This window comes from Peromyscus maniculatus, chromosome 3 (assembly GCF_049852395.1).
Source record: "Peromyscus maniculatus bairdii isolate BWxNUB_F1_BW_parent chromosome 3, HU_Pman_BW_mat_3.1, whole genome shotgun sequence".
NCBI lineage: Eukaryota > Metazoa > Chordata > Mammalia > Rodentia > Cricetidae > Peromyscus > Peromyscus maniculatus.
Genome location: NC_134854.1, coordinates 53,182,072 through 53,206,480, shown reverse-complemented (window position 1 = coordinate 53,206,480; position 24,409 = coordinate 53,182,072). Strand labels below are relative to the sequence as shown.

The window sequence follows — 24,409 nt, the reverse complement described above, 5'->3', positions numbered from 1 at the left end:
GTTCATTGTCAAGGAAGCAGTAGCAGAAAATTCAAGGTTGGAACCTAGAGGCAGGGACTGAAGCCGAGGCCATGGAGGAGTGCTACTTCTTAGCTTGCTCCCCATGCCATGGCTGCTCAGCTTGCTCGTATAACCAAGAACCACCCACTCAGAGATCTCACTGCCCGCATGAGGTGGTCCCTTCCCTACATTAATCCTTAGTCAATACAACACTCTACAGAATTGTCTGCAGGCCGGTCCTTTTTCTTTTCTTTTCATGTTTCATTTTATGTGTATAGGCACCTTGCCTGCATGCATGTCCATGTACCATATGCATGTAGTACCCACTCAGGCCAGAAGAGGGCACTGGATCCCCCCCAGAACTACAAACAGCCCTAAATTGTCATGTGGGTGCCATGAACTGAATGCAGGTTCTCTGGAACAGCAGCCAACACTCCCAACCACTGAACCATCTTTCCAGCCCTTCTATAGCTCAATCTCATGGAGGCATTTTCTCAATATTTCTTCTTCCCAGGATGGAGACATGGCTTAGTGATTAGGAGCACTGATTGTTCTTCCAAAGACTTGGGTTCAATTTCCAGAATCCACATAGTGGTTCACTACCATTTGTAACTCCAGTTCCAAAGGATCAAATATCCTTTTCTGGACTCTCCAGGCATTGCATGCTTGTACTACACAGATACAGTTGCAGGCAAAATATCCATAGACATAAAAATAAATAAAATAAATGACTCTTCCCAGATGTGTCTAGGCTTGTATCAAGTTGACAAAAACCATACAGCCCAACTATTAAGCTAATTAATGGGTTAACTTGAATTTGAACTTGTTCCTCTAAGAGGATTGTGTCATAAGGACAGAGACTATGTTTACATTTCCTTATTGTTGTATACTCAGTACCTAGCCTTGTGCTTGAAATGACTAGTATATTGAACTATGAAGAAAAATGTACTTAAAATTACTTTGAAAAAATACCTATTTTTACTTTATTTGTAAGAGTGTTTTGCCCGCATGTATGTATGCATGTGTACAGCAAGCATGCCTGGTGCCCTCAGAGGCCAGAAGAGAGCATTGGAGTCACTGTAACTGGGTTACAGATGGTTGTGAGCTGCCATTTGGGTGCCAGGAACAACCAAGTGTTGTCTACAACTGGTCTTAACTGCTGAGCCATCTCTCCAATTCTTAATCTTTAAGATTTATTTTTGTTTTATTTATATTTATTTTGCGTGTATGGGTGTTTGTATGTATGTATATATGTGCACCATGTGTATTCCCGGTGCCCACAGAAGCCACAAGAGGATGTCAGATCTCCTGAAACTGGAGTTACAGATGGTTGTAAGTGATCATATGGGTGCCTAGTATATCAGTCTAAAGGCTAAGGAGAAAATGTATTTAAATAATCTTTGTCCAGTCTGGTGTTGCATACCTTTAATCCTATACCTCAGGAGGCAAGAGACGGTCAGGTGTTATGAGCTGAAGGCCAGCCTGGTCTAAATAGTGAGTCTCAGGCTAGCCAGGGATACATAGTGAGACCTCGTCTAAAAGACAATTCTTACGCATAGTATCTTCATTTTATATGCATATAGTTTAATACATACTTTCAATTTAAACTTAGAATAATATAAGAACTGATAGTCTATTTGGTTGGTATTTTATTCTTTTTAATATTTGTCAACAATTGATGTGACCAGATCCTTTTCTTATTAGGTATGTACAAGCTGTGAAGACAATGCAGAAGCCAATGGGTTTTGTGTAGAATGTGTTGAATGGCTCTGCAAAACGTGTATTAGAGCTCACCAGCGGGTGAAGTTCACCAAAGACCACACAGTCCGGCAGAAAGAAGAAGTATCTCCAGGTAATGAATTTGTTTTCTGCTCTTCTCCTTTTCTCTCTCAGGACTGATTTTTACAATTCCTCTACTGACTTATTTTGATACAGCTATAAATATTACATGCACTTTAAAATAGCTTTTTAATACAAAGAAGTCAACATTCTAATTGAAATTGTACTTAGAGTTGCTGTTAAGTATGAATTATATATTGAATCTTACCTTAATTTATATTCCCAGCTCTTCTGCTTCTGTAAACTCAATCTGGTGTGATCAAACCAGAAAACAAACAAACAAGAATTTTGCTCTTGTTAATCTCACTGAGAGTGAAGACCAATACACCAAATTCTTTAGTCAAATAATGTGAGCTTTATTTTCTGGCAGACAGGACTGTCTCCCTAAAGTGGAGTTTGAGAAAGTAGCCTCAGACACAGAAGAAGGGTAGGCTTATGTAGCCCAAAACCTGCAAGGCCAAGGGGGTTTTCAAGGGTTGGAGAATGTTCGGAGGAATTGTGGTTATGTGGGAACTTTGCTAAACATTTCAGAATTATTTGGCAGAACATCTAATCAGGTTCCTTTTAAGGTGAGCGTCAGACTCCATAGCATGGGGAGCATGTCAGATCCAGAGACAGGTGAAAGCAAGTCAGCCCACAGAAATCAACTTGTTTTGACCTAGAACAAAATGGCTTCCATCCTTAAGATGGAGTCAGGCTGGTCATCACAACCAATGAACCAGCTCTCTTCTCCAGCCCCACTTAGCATAATTTTTTAAGAGCTCATACGTATTATTGTTCTTTTGCTTAAGATCTGTTTTCCTACTGTTTGTTTTTGAGTCAACCAGTGTGTGTGCCTCCTTTATGTTCTAAATTTTGCTAAGTACTAGAAATGAAAATGACAGATGCCTCATGTACTATAGGAGTATATAATGTAAGTAAATGAATAGCCATAGTTGGGCCCACTAAATTCTGTTAGAATACTTACCAAGAGTACCAACCTCAGATTTAAGGATTTAGGTTGGAGGCCAAATCACTCTAACTGAAGAGTTGCTTGAAGTGTGGACCATGAAACTTCCTGCATTGGGTCTTGGCAGTCTGGATGTTGGTATAGAAAATTGGACAAGTATAGGGTTGAGTTAGCTGGACAGATCTTATGGAAATGCAACAGCATAAGAGATTCATATAGTGGTATGTTGACGTGTTCTGGGTTTTAACTGGATAAAGGAGTTGATTTATAGGGTGGCCATTGGCTATAACTGATTAGGGATTAGTAATATAGCCAGGATAGTAAACTAAGAAGGTTAGAAAGTAGGATTGTTGAATTGATAATTAAAGAAATAGAATGAATTTGAGCAACAAAAATTTTACGATGTGGTTATGAATGAGTAGTTAAAATGAAGCAAAGATCTCTGGCTTGTCTTATAAAGTAAGTTGAAGGTCCTCAGCATGAGGAAGGTTTGGTAGTATGTGCCTGTTATCCCAGCACTTGGGAGGAAGAAGCAGAGTGGATCAGTCCAGGTGTCTAGTTACAGTCTTTCATAATCCTGTCATCTCAGTGATTCGCTCAACAGCTGAGGACTTTAAAATAGGAGCTTTGGGGAGCAGAATAGAGGTAGGGAACATTTCACATTGGAATCATAACAATACCAAATTTTTCTATGGTTATTTTCTTTTTTCATTGTGAGTTTTCTATATTTTTACCATTTTTTTTAACTTACATGGTAGGTTTGGTTTTATTTTTATTGTATTTATAGAAATAGCTCTTTGGGTATATATACCCAATTACTTAATGCCCTTTAGTCCACCAATCTTATGTTTCTTTTCAATTACCTTAATTTTGTTTTAAATTCTATTACTAGAGATGGGTGTGGTGATGCACACCTTTAATCTCAGCACTTAGGAGGCAGAGGCAATCTGATCTACATAGCAAGTTCCAGGACCCCCAGAGCTACATAATAGAGAAAAACCTGTCCCCCCAAAAAAGTTTTTTTTTTTATTACAAGGACAAGTGAGCTATATACTTAACATGAGTTTTAGGGTAAGTGTTTGAATTACAGTTTTTCACTGTTTCACTTAATATTAAAATATTCTGTACTTGCAGAGTTTTGGAATTTTGTTTTTACTTGCTTTCTACTTGGGTAGTTCTGTGAGTAAGTATGATGTATTATTAAATGTGAATTGCTGTACGGTATGATTATTATGAACCAAGAAGGATCATCTGGAGCTTCTGATCTTCCTGCCTTCCCATCTCAGGTGCTGGGATTACAGGCCTGAGCCAGCATGCCCTGCTTATGAGGTGACAGGGATTGAACATGGGGATTCATTTGTGCTGGCCAGACACTCTGCCAACAGGGCTGTATCTAAGAATTTAAAATTATATAAATATTTTAGATGTCTCCAATATTTAAATTCAATAAAGTTTGCCTATGGGAGGGGGGCTTTTTTTTAATGGACTGTTTAAAGATTTGTTTATGCATGTACTTTTTGAGAAAGGACTGTTTAAAAATTTGTTAACAGAGCTGGGAATGTAGCTCAGTGGTAGAGTGCTTGCCTAGCATGCACAAGGCCTTGAGTTCAATTCCTAGGATCATAAATAATAAATAGGCCTCATCCTAAATTAAAAAAAAAGAAAGATTGTTTATTGTGAATGTGTGGGTGCATGCTTGTATGCACCACACCCTTGCAGCGATCACAAGAGAATATCTGAACTGGAACTAAAGCCACAGGCATCTTTGAGGCACCTGACGTGGGTACCGGGTCCTCTGGAGGAACAGCAAGTACTCTTGACTGCTGAGTCATCTTTCCAGCCTCTGAAAGGGACAAATTAGACCCAGAAATAATAACAAGAATTGACAAGTGAAATTTCATGAAACTGAAAGGTTCCTGTTCAGCAAAGTAAACACAGAAGTAAAAAGCCTACAGCTACTAATCTGACAAAGGATTAAGACCTAGAATATACACAGGAGCTGGGGAGATGGCTTAGTAAAGTACTGGCTATACAAGGACAAGGGCCTGAGTTCAGGCACTAATATCCACATTAAAAAAGCCCAGCACTTGGGAGGCAGAGGCAGGTGAATCTCTGTGAGTTTGAGTCCAGCCTGGTCTACAAAGTAAGTTCCAGCATAGCCAGGGCTACACAGAGAAACCCTGTCTTGAAAAAATTAAAAAAAAAAAAAAAAAAAAAAAAAAAGGCCAGCATGATGATGACTCCTGCTTGTAATCTGAGTGATGAAGCATCTGGGGATGAGGGCACAGACACATGCTGATTCCTGAGACCTGTTGGCCAGGCAGCCTAGCTTATTAGATAGCTCTAGGGCCTAATGAGAAGCTCCAGCTCCTGAAGAATGACACCTGAGGTCCATCTCTTGTCTCTATACACACGTGTTCATATGTGTACACATACACTACACATGTGTGCACCCGAACACACATGAGCACATAAAAAGTTTACAGTTTATGAACTAAAAAAAGTGAACATAAAACACACCCCTCAAATAATCCAGTCAATAAAAGTAAATATGGATAGTAACTATATAAAAAAAAATGTTCAGTTGCCTACACCATAAGGAACATGCAAATGAAACTACATTTATATCTTATCTCATCGCAGTCAGAATAGAATGGCTATAATAATAATAATAAAAGATGTAACAAGGATGCAGGGAGAAAAGCCTTATAGTGTTGATGGGAATATAAATTCGTGCAGTCTCCTCACAAAACTAAATATAGCTAGTGGGTGTAGCTTAGTGATAAAATATTTGCTTAGCTTATATAAAGCTCTAGTTTTAATTCCCAGTATTTGGTTTGTGTGTGTGTGTGCCGGGGGGGGGGGGGGGGATTCACACACTAAAAATATAGCTATCTTATGAAGAAGAAATATGTCAGTATACAACAGAAATCAGAGATACATATTCAAGTATGGCCCTGTTCATGAGAGCCAATTTATAGAACTGTCCCAGGCCAGTCTACAACTTTGTAAGAACATTATTTTATTATGTGTATGGGTGTTTTGCCTGCATGTATGTCTGTGCATCACCACCTTAGTGCCTGGTGCATGTGGAGACCATTAAGAGGTCATCATACTCTGGACCTGTAGTTGTTACAGAGGGTTGTGAGCTACCATGTGGTTGCTGGGATGGAAGAAACAGCAAGTATTCTTAACTGCTGAGCCACCTTTCCAGTTCAAGTCCGCACATTTTGATTCTCCTGTCTCATATTTAGGATAGAAAACTCTTAGTTTATACATATAGGAACTATCTTAAGACTTTCTAATTCTATAAACCACATTTTTTTCATTACATATCTAACCATTTAAACTACTCCTTAAAGTAAAAGTCTTATCCGTTTTCCTTAAGAAAAGTGTTTTGTGAAGATTTTTGGTTTATTTGCAATTTACTCCATGTGAGTATGTGTGTAGGCACCTTGTGGGAGACATCTTGTGAGAATTGATTCTCTCCTTCCACCATGTGGGTCTAGGGATTGAACTTAGTTCATCAGGGTTGGAGGCAGATGCCTTTAGCCACCATCCTTAAAAATATTTAATATTTGGAAATCTGTAATGGTGGTTAACTGCATCGATGAAAGAAATGTAGCTCTTGTATGTTCGTGGAACTGAGCAGAAATGGACCATCTAATGATTTTCTATTCAATTACATTAATTTACTTTTTGCTGTCTGTTGTTTTTGCAGAGGCAGTTGGTGTGACCAGTCAGCGACCAGTGTTCTGTCCATTCCATAAGAAGGAGCAGTTGAAACTTTACTGTGAAACATGTGACAAGCTGACATGTCGGGACTGCCAGCTGCTAGAACACAAAGAGCATAGGTACCAGCATCTCTTGTCATTCAGACTGGCAGCACACCTTTTATGTTCCTGTGGACCACTGCTGCTCCAGAGGAATGGCAATTTGTGTGTGTGTTGCTTGGCCAGTGGCAAGCTGGCCTATCCAGGGGTTTCAGTTTCAGTTTTCTTTATATTTTGGTCCAGACAATACATTGAATATTATGCATTGTATGGTGGTTAGCAGCATCCTGATCTCCATCACTTAGGTGTTAGTATTAATTCCACCAATCGAGAATAAGATCACTACCACCATTCAAAGCCAAATTTGAAATAAGCTTTAATTAAATACTGGCCAGGTCCATACCCAGATTCCTGGGAAATGGCCCCTAATCACAGTTTACAGTGACTTACGTATTTCCCATCAGGTCCAGTCAGGGGCAGGTGTACATCCTGTTGTACCTCCAGCCTGCATCCAATGGGGCAAGCATACAGCCTAATATATTTCCTGCCTGTGAACCTCCTGCCCACATGTGATCAAGCACATCCAGTGCAATTGGGTCAAACAAACTTGTTTAGGGGAGTGAAAACACGTGGCTTGTTAGCTCCCATCAACAACAGCCTCCAGCATTTCAGGAACTGTCTGTCCTTGGGCAAGAGGCTTGCAGATCAGAGACATTTTTGTTTCATGGATCTCTTAGGCATAGTAATTAAAACTTAAAATGTAACTTTGGCTCTCACATTAGTTGTACCCCTGTATGCCTCTGCTCCATGAATGAAAGCTAAAAAATAATTTTAAAATATCCCTAAAATATTGCCAAATGTCCTATAGGCCAAAGTCAGTCTATATTGACAGTTACTGGCTTACCATGCTGTTTATAAAATAACAAGGTATTAGTTGGCTAGTGTCACAAAATGAGACTGCTTTGGTGGGACCTTTTTTGTTTTGTTTCTTTGGTGTTTTTTTTTTTTTTTGTTGTTGTTATTTATGTGGAATCTCACTATGTAGCCCTGTCTGGTCTGGAACTATGTAAACCAGGCTATTCTCAAACTTCAGAGATCTTCCTTAGTTGTGTGCTACCATGGGTGGCTTTTTAAAAATTAAGTTTATTGTGTATGTATGTCTGTGTGTGTCTGTGTTTGTGTGTGTCTGAGTGCAGGCTCCCATGTGTGACAGTGTCTGGGAGTCAGTTCCTCCTTTCACTTGGGTTCTGTGGATCAGCCTGTGGTTGTGAGGTGTGTGCAGCAAGTGCATTTCTCTGCATCTCACTGGCCCCGACTACTTTCAGTGTTACTGTCTTATCTGGTGCTAATTTGTATTTACCTTCTTCCTGGACTGGACACAAAACCTATTCGAATACAACCTTTGTCTCCTAATAGGTCCCCTACTTTATCATATATGGCATATATTATACACATACCATTCCTCCTATTGCCTAAGTCAATATTCATTTAACTTTGCTGCTGTCTGTGATTTTAATTATTCTTATTCCTTCATGGATCTCCTTCAGTATTTCATTTACTTAAGGGTACTTTACTGAGGCTATACCAGAGATAGAGCCCCAGATTGTCTGAAATATTTTTCACCTTTTTTGTTTTGTTTTGGGGGGAACAGGGTCTTTATTATATAGTTCTGGCTATCCTGGAACTCACAGAGATCCTCCTGCCTGCCTCCCTAGTGCTGGATTTAAAGGAGTGCACCACCACGTCCAGTTCTTCACCTTCATTTACATTAAGAATGTGTTCCTTGGGCAGAATTCTAGGTTTGCAGTTATTCTTTTTATAGTTTAAAAATGTTAGCTTTCTTTATTTGAGAAAGGGTCTCACTGTATAGCAGTGACTATAGATCAGAATGACTTCAGACTTAACAGAGAACCTCTTGCTGCAGCCTCCGAGGGCCCAGCACTTGAACTAGTTCATTGTTCATGCCTGTGAAGGTTAGAGGACAGCTTGCAGGTGTCAGCTCTTTCCTCCACCGTGTAGGACTCAGTGTGGAACTTGGGGTTTCTGGCTTAGGGAAAATACTTCCTCCTTCTACACCATCTTGCTAGCCCTAAAGTTCTTTCTGTGATGTATACTTTGCCTGTCTCCTCATTTGCTTCTCTTCGATAATTTGCCACAGTCAGCCATCTTGACTTCCAGGTTAATAACAACGCTAAATGCTGTGTCATGTTGTAGGTCACTCAAGACTTTATCAAGAGGTACAATATCAAATGCCTTCCCCCATTTATCCCAAAAGAACAATTTTGTAGCTTGTAAAACAAAGCTACTTACTATTTAGAAATTATCTTGAAAGTGGTGGTTGGTTGTTTGGTTGTTTGGTTGGTTGGTTGGGTTTTGGTTTTTGGTTTTTTAAGACATGGTTTCTCTGTGGAAGCAGTCTTGGCTGTCCTGCAACTTACAGAGGCCTGCCTGCCTGCCTCTGCCTCTGCCTCTGCCTCTGCCTCTGCCTCCGAAGTGCTGGGATTAATTGCACCACCCCATCTGGTGAAAGTGTTTATTCTCAGCAAGCTTTCATGATTATGAAGTAACAAGATAGTTAACCTCTTAACAAATTTACTTATAAATCTTCGAGTGCTTTTTGTTACATCTGTCAGATGAGCTGTATAAACCGTTAAAACTATGAATGTTGGCTGTTTACTACACTCTTGAATAAAGAATATCTAAAGACTCCTTTCTTGAGTAATAATTTGAGCAGATGGGAAAACCTGCCTTCTTAAACTTTGTGCATGTGCACGTGCATGCATGCATACCACATTATGTATGTGGAGGTCAGGGGATAGCTTATGGGAACTCTCCTGTCATAGGGGTCGCAGGAATCAAACTCAGACCTGGCAGTAAGCACCTTTACCCACTGGGGCCATCTTGCCAGCCCATATTCGGTATTTTCAAAGGTTTACTTTTTTAATTATCTCTTTCTTTAGATTCATTTATTCATGTGTGGGTCTTTGTATGTATGTGCATGTAGATTCAGGTGCTCACAGAGAGCATGGTCCTCTGGGATTGTAGTTACAGGTAGTTGTGAGCTGCCTCTAGAAGTTCTAACTCTTGGATTTTTTTGTATAGATATATGTATGAAGTTATTTGTTTATTATTTCTTCAGATATCAATTTATAGAAGAAGCTTTTCAGAATCAAAAAGTGATCATAGATACACTAATCACCAAACTGATGGAAAAAACAAAATATATAAAGTATACAGGAAATCAGATCCAAAACAGGTAAGCTTATATTTATGAAACTATAAATAAATCATTTCTGTAAGGTAAATGTATATATTTCAAGATTTTTTTTTTCCTTTACTCACTGTAAAGTATTAGTAAGCTTTTGGATTACAAATAGTTCATGGTTGGTAAGGCTTTTTCAGAAATTTTGGTTAGAAAGCAGTTTCTTCACTAATAAAATGAAAATGTATACTAAATATAGCTTATTTGTCTGGTATGTCTTTATAATCATCTGGTGTTTTCTAATTTTAATTTTTTTCAAGATTGAGAAAAAGTCAGCTTTGCCAATAACGTAACGTTTAATACTTGAATATGTACTTAATTGCTATTTTTATGTTTGCTAATATTCGAGATGCTTCCCTGGGTCCTGATCCTTTAGTCACACAAGGTAGGAGTTTTAAGCACACTGAGACTGGGTGTTATTAAATTTTTGTTGTGGCCAAGTATTTCCTGGGGGGGGAGACAACACACATGTCTGCTCACCCCAGATAGTACACACACACACACAATTTGTACACATATATGATATATATCATATACACGCATATATATATATATATATATATATATATATATATATATTACAATAATATGAATTTGGAGGGCAGGAGCTGGAGGAAAAAGAACCATAAAAGTCCAATTTGGCAAACCAATGAATTTTACTGGGATTACTTATAGGAATATGGGGAACAAAACTGTCTCAAAGGCAGCTGCATCACCAAAGCCCACATTAGTATGGGTGGCAGCTCACAAAGCTGAGACCCTGGAGCACACTGCACAGCCCACAGGCAGTTCAGCAGCTTGGGGAGTGCCCTTGCCAGGTAAACCTCTTCTAGGCAGCTGGTCTGGTCTCAAGAGGCTTCTTTGCAACTCAGCTCCACTCTGAAGGAAGCTCTCAGCTTTTATTCCTTACTCTGGCAGGGAGAAACTTAGTGAAGTTGGCTGGTTTCAGGGACTTCCTGAAGCTATTTTGAATTGTTTACCTTCCAGTTTAAGGAGCTTCCCTGTAGGATGCTTCAGAAAACTATTACACAACACTTTATTTTTTTTGTCTGTTTTTCTAGATACTACTTATTAAGCCTTTTCTGCTCCATGAATGAAATCAGCTGTACCCCAGTCTCACATCCCATTTAGGGCACTTGCTGACATTCACATTGGACCTTAGCATAACCAAGCAATGTCATGTCCTCTTCCGTTGTTTTATGCACAAAAGTAACTTGCTACTGTCTACAGGTGAAGTCCTGAGTAGAAAGATCTTGAATAAGAGAGACTGTTCTATGCATTTCAATATTTTGTCAGCCTTTGTGGTTCATCTTGCTTAAAACCAATCATCATAATCTGTTATTTTTAACAACTGTTTTATGAAACAGGTAGGGATGGAGTGTTTGGGTTTTTGTTTCATTTTATTTTTGAAACAATGTTTCATGTGATATTTTTGTTGTTTTGTTTTAAGACAGGGACCTGTAGAGTCCTGGCTTCCTGGAACCCACTATGTAGACCAGGCTGGCCTTGAATTCACAGATCTACATTGAAAGGAATGGAATCAGCACAAGAAACCCTGAAATCAAGTTCTCAGTACAAAGGAGATTTATTTGCCCCAGAGGGATAGACGGCTGGAAATAAAAGAGACAGAGACAAGAGATAGAGGAAAGGGAGAGGGGGAAGGAATATCTGCCCTGGAAGGACAAAGGACTGTCTTGATAGAGAGGAGACAGATGTGGCACATAGACGAGTGGCAGTTTATACAGATGAAAGGGTCTCCTGTGTTAGGATGAGGTGTTTCATTTTAACTGGGCATGTTAATTAGGTGAGCCAAAGGGGGCTTTTGATTGCTGGACTTCAATACTTTGATAGCTGGACCTTGGTAGTCAGCCTCAGAGGGAAGAAGTGGCCAAGTAAGGGAATAGGCCTCAGTACTAGTTTAGGAATGCAATCCAAAGGTTTTTAGCAAGGCAGAGAGAATGGAGGAAGGGCAAGGCCTTGCCATAGCCATGTTTGCCATGCTCCAGCTGCCTGGGATTCCTTTACTATGTGCGTTTTCGTTTTTTTTTGGGTGTGTGTTTGTTTTTGAGGCAGTATCACATGTAGCTTGGGTTGGCCTTGAACTTGCTATGTAGCCAATGCTTATCTTAAGTTTCTGATACTCTTTCTTAAATCTCAGAAGTTGTCAGCTTACAGATATGGTCCACTTTCTTTAAACAGAATAATAGCACTGCTGTGTAGACTTTATTATGAGTTGTGCTAGTAAAGAATCTTTAGGTTGGTGCTAATTGACCTCTTGTTTCCCTTTGTTGTTGTTTTCTTCTCCTTTCTGGGGATTGAACTCAAAGTCTCTTGTATATGAGGCATTGTCACTGAAATGTCTCTCTCTCTATACACACACACACACACACACACACACACACACACACACACACACACACACACATATACACACACACACCTGAATGCAGAAACATGAAAATTATATTAACTTTGCTATTAATTTGTTTTAAAATATGGCAGTGTTTTCTTTATTCATCCCATTGAACCACTGAAGATTTGAGTGAGTTTCGGTTGCTTTGAACACCTACCTGATTTCCTTAATTCCGAAACAATATTGATTTCAAGCATTTATTTTCAGAATTTACAGCAGAGTACAGTCTCTGCAACTGTGATCTTAAATTTTAGAGTGGCTGTGGGAGGAGCAGGCAGGAAAAACAAAGCTTTGTGTAATTGTGTGGCACTGGGTGCATAGGCACCAAATGTCTCCAGTAAGCTGTTCCAGTGTGGTGGTGTATGGCGCTACTCCTTCTTCCTGTCAGTTTGTCTCTAAGAATTTCTAAAAAGTAGTTGTTTCATAAAACATACAGTAGTTCAAGCCAGCAAAGGATTCAACTAGGCACTCAAAAGGGGGGGGGGGGGACGATGACGACGACGGGACTATTATTAGCCTGCGGCTGGGCCCCTAGCAAGTGCTTAGAGGAGCCTGGCCCTGACTAGTGACTTTCTCATCTTCTGTGCAGTTGAGTGAGTTCACTGAGGCAAAGAAACACAGCTCCAGCTTCTTAAACAAGGCAGTTGGACAAGTTTGCCTCTTCTAAAATGACGGGACTTTAAAGAGCAAGCAGCCCTAATGAACTTTTGTTTTTTTTATAAAAGCACAACGTCAGCAAGCTTACATTCTAATTGAGTCAGAAGTATTATTTATTCTGTTTTCCTTATTTTCCTGTAGTGTCTAAGAGAAACCAGTTAGTAAGCTATCTATCTTAACATCATTGACTAACACTAAGGCAGAGCCCCTCAGCTTCGTTTTTTTCTATGTAATTTAATATTTTTCTTAAGGGGCCCCTGCAGGTATCATGGCAGGCAGGGAAGCAGACTACATCCAATTTCTAGAGTCTGATGCCAGACAGTTTATAGAGAATTTTGGAAAAAGTTTCCAAGCAACAATCATTCCAGTTTCAGGTGCACATTAAAGCTTAAGCTGTGACTACATAGAAACTCCTTTGCAAACTCCATATGGCCTTGAAGGTGGGTTCTATAGCTACAAGGCCTAGGATCTAGTGTGGTCTTTGACTGATAGCAAAGAGGTCAGCAGGCCATAAAATACATGTGACATTTCCTCTAAGGATGACTTCTGCTAACTGGGAGCTAAAGATAAAGACCTAGGGAGGGAGAGTCTAGGATAACGTTCTGGGGGATTTGGGTAAAGTCTGCCTCTACAGATAGCAAAAAGTCACCAGGTAGTTAACAATGTTCACTCCCAGCCTTCTGGGCAGAAAACAGATATTTCCTCCTTTGAGGAAACACCCCTGCGTGATTAACATTCCTGGTGTCCATTGTGATCTCTGGGTACAAGAACCTTTGTGCCCCCAACATTTCCTAAGTAAGCTCATTCGAATCATATTTTAAGTTTGTTAATGTTTTTTCTCCTTTTCAGCTACTTGGCTGTCTATTTCAAGAGCTTTCCCCCATTTTCATGTGTATTGGGGGTGTGTGTATATATATGTGTGTGTGTGTGTTTGCCTGTGTACGGGCACCTGATGTTTGCTGGTGCACATGTATGCACGTGTTGAGGCCGGAGGTTAATTTCAGGAATCATCCTCCGTTGCTCTTGTACTTTATTCCCTGAGACAGAGTCTCAGTTAAATCCAGAGCTGGCGATTTGTCTTGTATTGCTAGCCAGTCACTCTGGGGACCCTGTCTCCACTTGCCTAGGCTAGAATGACAGGTGGGTTCCACACCTGCCCTGCATTGATGTCGGTGCTGGGGATCTGAACTCTGGTGCTCATGCTCATGCAGCAGGCACTTTACCCTCCGGGCCACTTAGAACAGTAAACTGATTGTTGTCTTCAATTCAGACACCTGAGATCAGAGTATCACACTTACAGAGCAAAACTTGTTCCCAGTCACAGTTGTGTTTCATCTTGACTATAAATTCTAGCAGTAGTCTACTCCCTGGTTCTGTCCCTCTTAGGTCAGCATATTGCTTTTGCTGTGTGACATATTTCTTTTAAAAACATGTTCTTTAAAATGTACTCACTCTCCAAGTTTTGTTTAACTGAATTACTGTTTCTTACAACTTCTCATCTACAAAATTAAATAGGACTTGAAGATAAAACTTTGAAAGACTAAAAACATTCTGGCCTAATTTAGATATTAAAATAGCCAGTTTGAATACTTGAAAAATCTGCCATTAATTTTAGATATTCTGTCCATTTCATTTCATTTTCAGAATAATTGAAGTAAATCAAAACCAAAAGCAGGTGGAACAGGATATTAAAGTTGCCATCTTTACGTTGATGGTGGAGATAAACAAGAAAGGGAAAGCCCTGCTGCACCAGCTTGAGGTGAGTCGGGGCAGTGCCTCGGGACTACCTCTCAACATGCTTGCCTTCGCCAGATGCTGCATTGTGGCCACCTGCTTATAGCCCTATCATACCCCAGGATGTCTTCATCCCCCAGTTTACTCTACAGCACGGAGCAGAAAGCCGTACTAGGGATCTCTGTAAATGTTGATCAGTCAGTCATCTTAGACATTTGCTGAAGTGACAGCCATTGTATCACCAAGGGGATAATAGAGTTGAGCAGAATTTTCTAGAAAGATGAGCTGTGTGAGATATTTAGTTTTCAAATACAGTCTTGCAACGTATAATGATGTTCCTATCAATAGCAAGCTGTAATAGTGATCTCTTAAGATTATATAGTATGTCGCCTCATGGCCATCTGTCTTTGTTGATGTAGGTACACTCTATGATGCCTGCACAATGATAAAACACCGAGTGACATATTTACTACAACCCGTTGTTAGTAGTGCTTGGCATTTAATTAATCTTCTGAGAAATTAGGTAAAGCAGGTGTAGTAGTTTATGCCTGTAATTCCAGCTTCCAGAAGGCAGAGGCAGGTTGGGATTTCTGTGAGTTCCAGGCTAGCCAGGCCTCCATACTGAGACTCTTGACGCAAAGCAGCAACAAAAATAAAACAGATAGGGATAATGTTTCTCTTACCCTCAATATTGTATAATCTTCATTTTTTTTTTTCCTGCATTTTTTTCCCTGTGTAGCCCAGACTAACCTTGAACTCAAAATCCTCCTGCCACAGCCTCCTGGATTCTGAGTTCTAGGCCATTACCACCATACCCAGCTGTATTTTATAGTTTTGGTTTTGAAAGCAACATTTAGGGAGTATATGCTCAAGAGAGGATAGCTTATAATCACAGGTAGAACAGTTTTAAAATGGACTATCTTGATCATTTTTCTTTCCTTGTCTAGAGAGTGCTAGTATGCAAAGACTGGAAATACAGACAACTAGGAAAACAATCTAGTTCATCTTTAATTCATAGTTGACCAGTTGTTAAGACCTCTATCAGAAAGTCCTGTCCCTGCTCGGAAAACATGGCTGTTCATAATTCTGTTATTATGGAAATAGTTAGGAAGTGCTTTGGATAGAAGGAATCAGTGCCGCTTATGGTAACCGTGTTTTCAAGGTTCTGCAGTTGTTGTTTTAAAAACGAGCACATTTAAGCAGAGTTTGATGTTTTCAGTTTTTGACACACATCACTTTCACCATACTCTAGAGTAGTGCCTGGGCTTTGTCCACTTGAAGAGTGTTAAAAAAGTTAAGGATGAGACCCTAGAATCTATAAAAATGTACTTGGTCGTCAGTGTCAGTTTTGATAAACTTCAACTTGAAAATTTTATAGTGCCTGTTGAATATACTTCAAGTCCTCATGCCCATTCTTCGGGTTCAGAATTCAGAGCAGATAAATGGAGCCAATTTTATTTGCTACCTCATGAAACCAAGATACCAGAGCTTCTTATTCTCAATTTCTAGTCCTCTCAAAAGTCTTCCAAGAGTTCTTCTCCAGTCCAAAGACACACTGCACTCTGCAGAGGTCGAATGCAGCTGCTAGGTAAATTGTCTTCGGTCTGAGTCAGACTGAAGGGAGATGTGACAAAGCCATTGGCTGTTAGCAATGCCCCTGGTAGCTCAGCCGTGCAGCTGTGTACATTGTCCAAACAGAACTGACTAGGGCAGGTATGAAAGTTCAGTTCCATTTTTCTAATTACGCTAAGCTAATAGAAAGCCCTGTTATCTCCTCCTCTCCTAGGTTATGGATGAGGTTTGTGTGTTTGTTTTTTATTTTTAATAACCCCAACCCCAGTACAATGCCTTCCATTTCTGATTGCTGTCTGTTTAAGTATATATTTTCTGTGGAGAAAGTCTATATTCTGACCCAATTTTTTTTTTTTTTTTTTTTTTTTGGTGGTGGTGGTGGGCATGTTGGCATTGAACCCATTATTCTGTTTTTTGGTTTTTTATGATTTATTTATTTATCATGTATACAGTGTTCTGCCTACACACCAGAAGAGGGCACCAGGATCAAATTACAGATGGTTGTGAGCCACCATGTAGTTGCTGGGAATTGAACTCAGGAACTCCGGAAGAACAGCCAGTGCTCTTAACCTCTAAGCCATCTCTCCAGGCCCCCCTCCCCCCAATTACTCTGTTTTTATGTAGTATCTCTGAGAATGCATTAGCAGTACTTATCTACTAGCTCCTCTATTAACTTTCAAGACAAATAATTGATTTTTTTTTTTAAATACCAAATATAAGTTTCAGTTACCAGCTGGCATGGTTCTGGGTACAAACTAGTTACAATTGGAGCTAGAATCTCTAAAAAAGTAGACTCTGAATTGGTTAAATCATATGATGAACTAGTAAGTTGAGTAGATAGTTGGATGATATGTCCATTTTATTTGTGTGTTTTGAATTTAACATTTCCAACATTATCCATGTCTGTTTTTTGTTTAATTTAGCAAGATTCCTACACAGAGACCAATATAAAACCAGACCTGTAGGCAAAAGATGGAGAGAACACGAAGGCTGTACTTTTATTATATTCAGAGTGACCCTTTGTATTATGCAGCAAAGTGCTTATGATCATTTTTGATTACTGTCAGCTGACTATAGAGAGGTTCTTATTCTGAGTTGATTATCCGAAAATAACCATTAAAATGAATGGGAGGTATAGAGACTAATTCTGAAATTATTTTCTTTGCAGAGTCTTGCAAAGGACCATAGAATGAAACTTATGCAACAACAGCAGGAAGTGGCTGGACTTTCCAAGCAGTTAGAGCACGTCATGCATTTTTCTAAATGGGCTGTTTCCAGTGGCAGCAGTACAGCATTGCTTTACAGCAAGCGGCTGGTAAGATGGAATATGCAGGGTCCGAGAAGGGGGGAAGAACGCGAGCACACGAGAGCGAGCACCAAGTGGTGACGGCACACTCCTTTAATCCCAAAGGCAGACAGATCTCTATGAGTTCGAGGCCAGCCTGGTTTACAGTGCTAGTTCCAGGTCAGCCAGGGCTACACAAACCCTGTTTTGAAGGGAGGAGGGGTGCAGAGGAGGAAGGAAGGAAGGGAGGGAGGGAGGGAGGGAGGGAGGGAGGGAGAGAGAGAGAGAGAGAGAGAGAGAGAGAGAGAGAGAGAGAGAGAGAGAGAGAAAGAAGAAGGGTGGGTCCCTGTCTTAATCCCAGCTCTAGGAGAGATTGAGGTAGGCTCCCCTGGTCTACTTAGTGAGAGTTCCAGACCTACCAGGGCTGTATAGTGAAACTTTGTCTACAAACAAACACACAGATAAACCCTTCCCCCTAAAAAACCCCAGCAACACGTTGATAGTCTCTTTTACCCTTAATTGCTTTTTACCAATTGACCAAAACACTTGATTTTGTAAAAAATTTTTTCCTGAAATATATTTGATGTGACCTCAATTTGAATCTCCTGTTTCCATTCCTATTTGTTTCTTTCACCCTTTGTGGCAAATAAACCCAGTGTACTAGTGAACACCAATAGTAAACATTTCCTGTCACCTACAGCATGCCACAGTCTAATTCTAAGCATTTTCCATGTTGAATATTCACACCATTACTAGATGTACCCAGTCATTTCAGTGGACAAATGAGGAGAGGTACATAGCATGCCTAACACTATCCTGTGAAGAGTGTAAGCAAGCCTTCCTTCCATTGACTCTGATAATCTGTCACACTGCAGCATGCGCTGCTGGTATTGAACAGCATCTCACCAGGGTGATTTGGGATTTGGTGAACTTACTGAAAGTATTGCCACTGACCCTGCAGCATGCACTTTGGTGAGTTTGGCAGGGCCAAGGTCCTTTGCTTGCCATCAAGCTTCTAGGGCTGCTTATATTGTTGGTCTCAACTTTGGTTTGAATAGCAAGACTGGCTTAGAAAGTCAACAGATACTTACAGTCTTAAGTAGTAAGACTCCACATCTTTTGTCCTTTATTCTTTGTGGCCTCAATCAAGTGACAGAGATAGTACATATGTGTTATAGAAGTTCTACTTATTTAAATTAATAATTAAATACTTTAAATTATAAAAATATTTATAAATCATTTAAAGGCAGGTCTCTCAAAGTGTGGCTGAATGCTATTATAATACTAATTTATATGCATTTCTAAATTATTCCTGATTATGAATTGATTTGTTTTACATTTTTTTCATGATTAACAGTGATTTAGTTGTTTTTACTGTTTTAGCAAAAAATAATCTATATAAACACTTGTAATTAATTTTTTTGAAAATCTGTCTTTGACCTTCAGCATTATCGGCCTTTTTCTACTGCTGGTTCTCTGTTCTACATATTTGACTTTTTTGTTGTGTTGAGATTTGATATGAGATAACAAAGCAATTCTATCTTATGCTAGTTTCAATTACAGTGATATTACTAAGCATAGCCTACTATTTTATTCTTGTTTCAAATGGCAGGAGTTTGGTCGTTATTGTTTTTTTGTTTTTGCTAAATACCATTCCATTGTATATGAGATTGAAATATGAAGGTATGTAGATCTGTAAATATGTCTGTCACTATTCATCAGTAGACACAGAGGTATATAGATCTGTACATATGTCTATCAATCAGTGGACATATAAGTTGTTTTTCTATCTTTACCATCATGACAAATACAATAGACATGGAAGGCCAAAAATTTTCTGCCATGTTTTTCAGGTCTTTGGGAATATATTTAGTTAGAGAGCTTGCTAGGTCATATAGTACTAGTTTAATTGTTTGAGTTGACTGACCATATAATGTTCCATAATGGCTATACTAGTTTACATTCCCACCAATCTCTAACCCTCACCAGCACTTACGACCATGGTTTAGTGAACAGCCATAGTTGATAATATGGTGAATCCTTGTGGTTTTGATTTGCATTTAACTTGTTGGTTTGTGGGGTTCAGCACCTGTTTATAGCTCTATTGGACGGTTTTAAAGACTTTTTTATGTATATATAATTGCATTTGAATGTAGGGATATGCACATGTGTGCAGGTACTGTGGAAGCCAGGGGCATCAGATCCCCTGGAGCTGGAGTTATAGGCCATGTGAGCCACCCAACATGGGTACTAAATAGTCTTCTGAAAGAGCAGCAAATTTTCTCAACTGCCGAGTCATCTCTCCAACCCCATTTGGGAAAATGTCTATTCTTTTGTGGTGCATGCATGTCTGCCTGCCTGCCTGCCTGCTTGTCTGTGTTTTGCAGACTTTCCCTCCTAATCAGGGGAACCTTTTTTGCTTATTTTTTTGACTATGCAGAAGTATTTTAGTATGATTTAGCCTTACTTGTTTATTTTATGTCTTCTAATTTAGTTAGTTCATCTTTTCATAATTGGAGAAAGAGACAGAAACTGGCTAAGCCCCATTCAGAAGTCCAATCATAAAATACTATATTTTGAAATATTTAAACTTCACATTACTTTTCTTAGAATTTCTCTTGTCATCTGTTAAACTTTTAAATCTGTGTGTTTAGAAAGAAGGCAGGAAAATTATGTTAGTTGAGACTGTATGAAAAGAAAGCAGTCATTTGTGATGGCAGTGGGTATTTCTTTACTGCCAACGGTTAGGAAAGTGTGAAGGAGCAAGGATAACAGAGGTGATTGGGTCTCCTGCCCTCTTCCTCCTCCCATCTCAACAATCAAGCCCTTTCCCTTTGAATGTCTTATTTCTAGCCCCACTACTGGCTCCCTACTCCTAACCCTCAGTACTCAGAACATGGTGCTCCTCTGATGCTTTATCATAGTGTTTATCTTTCCATCCACCTCCACTAATCACTGCCACCATGGTTGGTTCTCCTGGCTTGGGCTCCGGAAGCACATATCACCACATCTGGCTTAGACTTCTTTAAAAAAACTGATCCCTAAGGGGTTTTTTGTTTGTTTGGTTGGTTTGGGTTTGTTTGTTTGTTTTGAGAAAGCATTTCTCTGTGTAGCTTTGGAACCTGTACTGGAACTCACTCTGTAGGCCAGGTTGGCCCTGAACTCATAGAAATCCATCTGTCTCTGCCTCCCAAGTGTTGGGGTTGAAGATGTGCACCACCACCCGGCCTATCCCTGAATTTTTAATGAATCAATACATTAAAGAGGGAAAAACCAGTAGTTTTTTAAAAAAGCCACTCAAATACTAAGACCTTAAGGACAGAACTTGGTGTCTGTCAGTGCTTGACAGGACGAGAGCTCAGTGAAAGATTGGTGGACGTCTGACAGAGCTAGAGATGACCATGCTCTTTGTAGGAGGGATTTTCAGAACTTCTGACATTAATTTTAAAGTCAGTTTAAACCTCAGTAGAAGGGTAACAGCATATTGAATTTCTGTGTTAAAAAGCTGATTTGGCTCAGCACTAAAGGTTCTCACTGCCAAGCCTGATGTCCTGAGTTTAGTCCCCAGGATCCAAAAGGTAGAAGGAAAGAACCAATACAATACAAGTTGTCCTCTGACCTCCATACACATGATGTATATGTGCATACGAGCACATAGGTAACTAACATACAAATATAATAATTGTTAAAAGGAGCTATTTGTAGACCCAGGGCTGGCTCGATGGTAAGGTATTTGCCTGTTAAGTATAAGGCCTTGGATTCACTCCCATCCCACCAAAAACCCAAACTTTCTGCTACTTTTGTAAAATTTTATGTTATTTTTTTTTTCCTTGTTATGTTGAATAGCTAGATTTTTTCAGTGTCAATACAGTTTGAGTTCATTTTAAGTTCTTAGGTCTGAAGAGATGAACAAGGTAGACTTAAGGAACCTTTATGTTATGTTTTTTTTCCTTGTTATGTTGAATAGCTAGATTTTTTTCAGTGTCAATACAGCTTGAGTTCATTTTAAGTTCTTAGGTCTGAAGAGATGAACAGGTAGACTTAAGGAACCTTCAGTTATCCTTCATACTGTCTAGGCCTAGGTTATCTAAAGCACATCAGGAGCTTGGTCAAGTTTAACAGCTCACGGTTTAGATAGATAATAAAGCAGATAAAAATCCTAAGCATTTAACACAGGACAAGGAGCCAAGTTTGGCCATATCTGATAGTAAGTACTCTTAGACCTTTCTGTTATCTGTTCAACAGATATGTAAATAGATACTTGATTTCCGAGGTATAAATAAAATCTCAATATTAAATAGAAAGGATTTACAACTTAGCTTGGAGTTATAGCCAAGGAATATGTCTTACAATTCCTTTTCATTACAGTTGCTTACCCTTAAGGAAGTACTCAAAAAATTAGTTTTCTTTATGTGTATGTTTTTGGGTGCCCACAGAGACCAAAAGAGAGCATCCAACCCTTGGAGCTGGAGTTACAAGTGACTGTGAGTCCTCCAACATGGGTACTGGGAAGGGAACCCAGGTCCTCTGGAAGGGCAGCAATCACTCTTAACCCATGTAGCCAACTCTCCAGCTCCAGTACTCATATTCTTATTTGTTTTTCTTACAAGAAACCTTAAGTTATCCACATTTGATATTCAAACTACTAGGTCTCTATAATGTGTCTCTGAGAGAAAAAAAATAAATTTTTAAAAAATGAAAATTCCTGTTTCTTCCTGGCATGGAGGTATCAGTATTATAAATAGAGACATAGTATAACAAGGACTGGGAACCACCCAGAAGCATGGACCAATAGTCAGAGCTGTGACAAAGTATCCAAAAGTTTGGACAGTTCCGATTTTATTTTGGTTCACAGTTCCACCAAAATTTCAGCCACATTGGCAGCAACCTAGAAGCAGAACTAGGAATAGGTATGACTTCTACAAGCCAGGCTCCACAGCCTTCAAAATAGCACCACAGTTAGAGGCCTAGTGTCAACACCACCAGCCTGTGCAGGTACATTTCAGGACCAAACAATGATGGAATAACAGAAATCTTGTAAGACGGGGGACTGTCTTGGATTTGGGTTGAATTTGTCAGATAAACAAATACACTATTAAATGAGTTGTACAAGTGTATTGAAGGTGGTAATGTTATTCAGTCTTCTATGAACATATTTAGAAAGGTAGAAACAAGGCTAGAGAGTGCTCCAAGTTGTGTTGCAATAGAGGGAGTCATAAAGTACAAACAGTTTTCTGTCTATGGGCAGACAGCTATATATGTTTGTGTGCTGTCCATAGTTGAGCAAACCACTCTCTTGGTTTCCAAGTACTTAGGAAGAAAAAGGGAGTGTGGAGTGGACAGAGTATCTTGCTGTACCAGAAACTAGACAGTACTCAGAATGGAGGGAATGTGTCAGAGGAACCAGGCCAAGTGTTTGGATTGATGGTAGCCTAAATCAGGTACTTTTAGTTTAGAATTTGATTATATTAGATCTTTGCTTTACTTTAGGTCACACTGGAGCACATGTAGGGCCTTGTGTCTACATCATGTTCTCAGAGAAGATCAATAATGTGTGTGGGAGGGGTTGAGTGGATGCTGGAGCAAATAATTGTTAACAGTTGAAGATTTGGGGTAAAGGGAATGGAGGGGTTCTTACTATTGTAGCGGACTTTAACAATTTTAAAATTATATAAACAGAAGTTATTAAGTGACTTTGTAGTAGTATTGGACATGTTGGAACCCTTTTATACTGGTGGTGACTGTAAGTTAGTACAGCTGTGATTAAAAAGCAGTGTACATGTTCTTCAAAAAGGGTAAAAGTAGAACTATTAATACAATCTAGTAATCTGGCTTTTGATATATATCCAAAGCAGATGAAGTTAATATATTGTAGGTTACCTGCAATCCAGTGTTGTACTATTCATTATGTACATGGTTCTGGGGACTGGAGTGTGGTATTCAGGGGCCTGCATATGATGAAGGCCTTTGTGTTGGTAGAGAGTGCAATGTTCCAAGGTAGGAAAAGGCATCCCTTAACAAGGCATACATGAATCAGCTGGAGTGGCTTTCTTCCAAGTCCCACTGTCAAGTCCTACAATCAAGGGGCATTGGTTCCAGTAGTCCAACCTACAGTAGTACTTGATGACTCACTTGATGAATTCATTCTCAGCATGTATTGGTGAGAGTTTTCATATGAACCATAGCAGACTGTCAGTTGTCTACGATGAACCTGGAGAGCATTTCTGCATGATGTGAGAGGCACAGAGGACACCTCACTCGTATGCAGAGCGTGGTTGCAGAGGTGTTCAAAGAATGAGTAACTACATAGCAAATCAGTGTACTGGTACAAGCTGCTGAAATTAGATTCTGTCTTCCTAAGAAAATATGTAAGGTTAGCCCAGTTTAGTTCATAAAAGTACACATTGAAAACTACATGATACTTTTTCAGTGGTTGTGTGTGGCTCAGGTTGGCCTTCAATTTACCATGTAGCCTGAATTTCTCACCTTCCTGCCTCCACCTCTTGAAGGCAGGGATTAGTTATGTACCAGCACACCCAGTTTATATGGTACTGAGGATTGAACCCACGGCTTCTCCTGCATATTAGGCACTACATCGTTAGCCTCCATTTTTATTAGTAAATAAATAATTTTTGCATTTTTAAAAAATGCTAAAACTTGTGAGAACATTGGACAGTACAAAGTTGGGTTAACATTTCATGAGTATGATTTATAGTCAGAATTGTTAAAGAGTAAGAAGAAGGAAGGAAGGAAGAAGAACATGGGAAGGTTCATTGTGTTATGTGCTCTTAACACAGTTCACAGTCTCCAAAGTATGCTCATACATTTTGTCAAAATTTATTCTAGTTGTTTGAGGTTTTGTAGTCATGTGGAGAAAATTTACTTATTCAACAGTTAGTTTTTCAATATTTCCACCTGCCAGACA

General features: G+C 39.4%; 1 protein-coding gene across 2 annotated transcripts in view; it reads left to right on the top strand.

The window, feature by feature from the left end:
* The window catches only part of Trim24 (tripartite motif containing 24), a 104,235-nt gene that overhangs the window by 51,430 nt on the left and 28,396 nt on the right, over positions 1-24,409 (top strand). For both annotated transcript variants that reach the window (XM_076566511.1, XM_042274546.2), the window contains exons 3-7: positions 1,705-1,852; positions 6,510-6,642; positions 9,701-9,817; positions 14,538-14,652; positions 17,368-17,514. In XM_076566511.1, the coding sequence (XP_076422626.1) occupies positions 1,705-1,852; positions 6,510-6,642; positions 9,701-9,817; positions 14,538-14,652; positions 17,368-17,514 (660 nt within the window). The remainder of the gene's footprint in view (positions 1-1,704; positions 1,853-6,509; positions 6,643-9,700; positions 9,818-14,537; positions 14,653-17,367; positions 17,515-24,409) is intronic.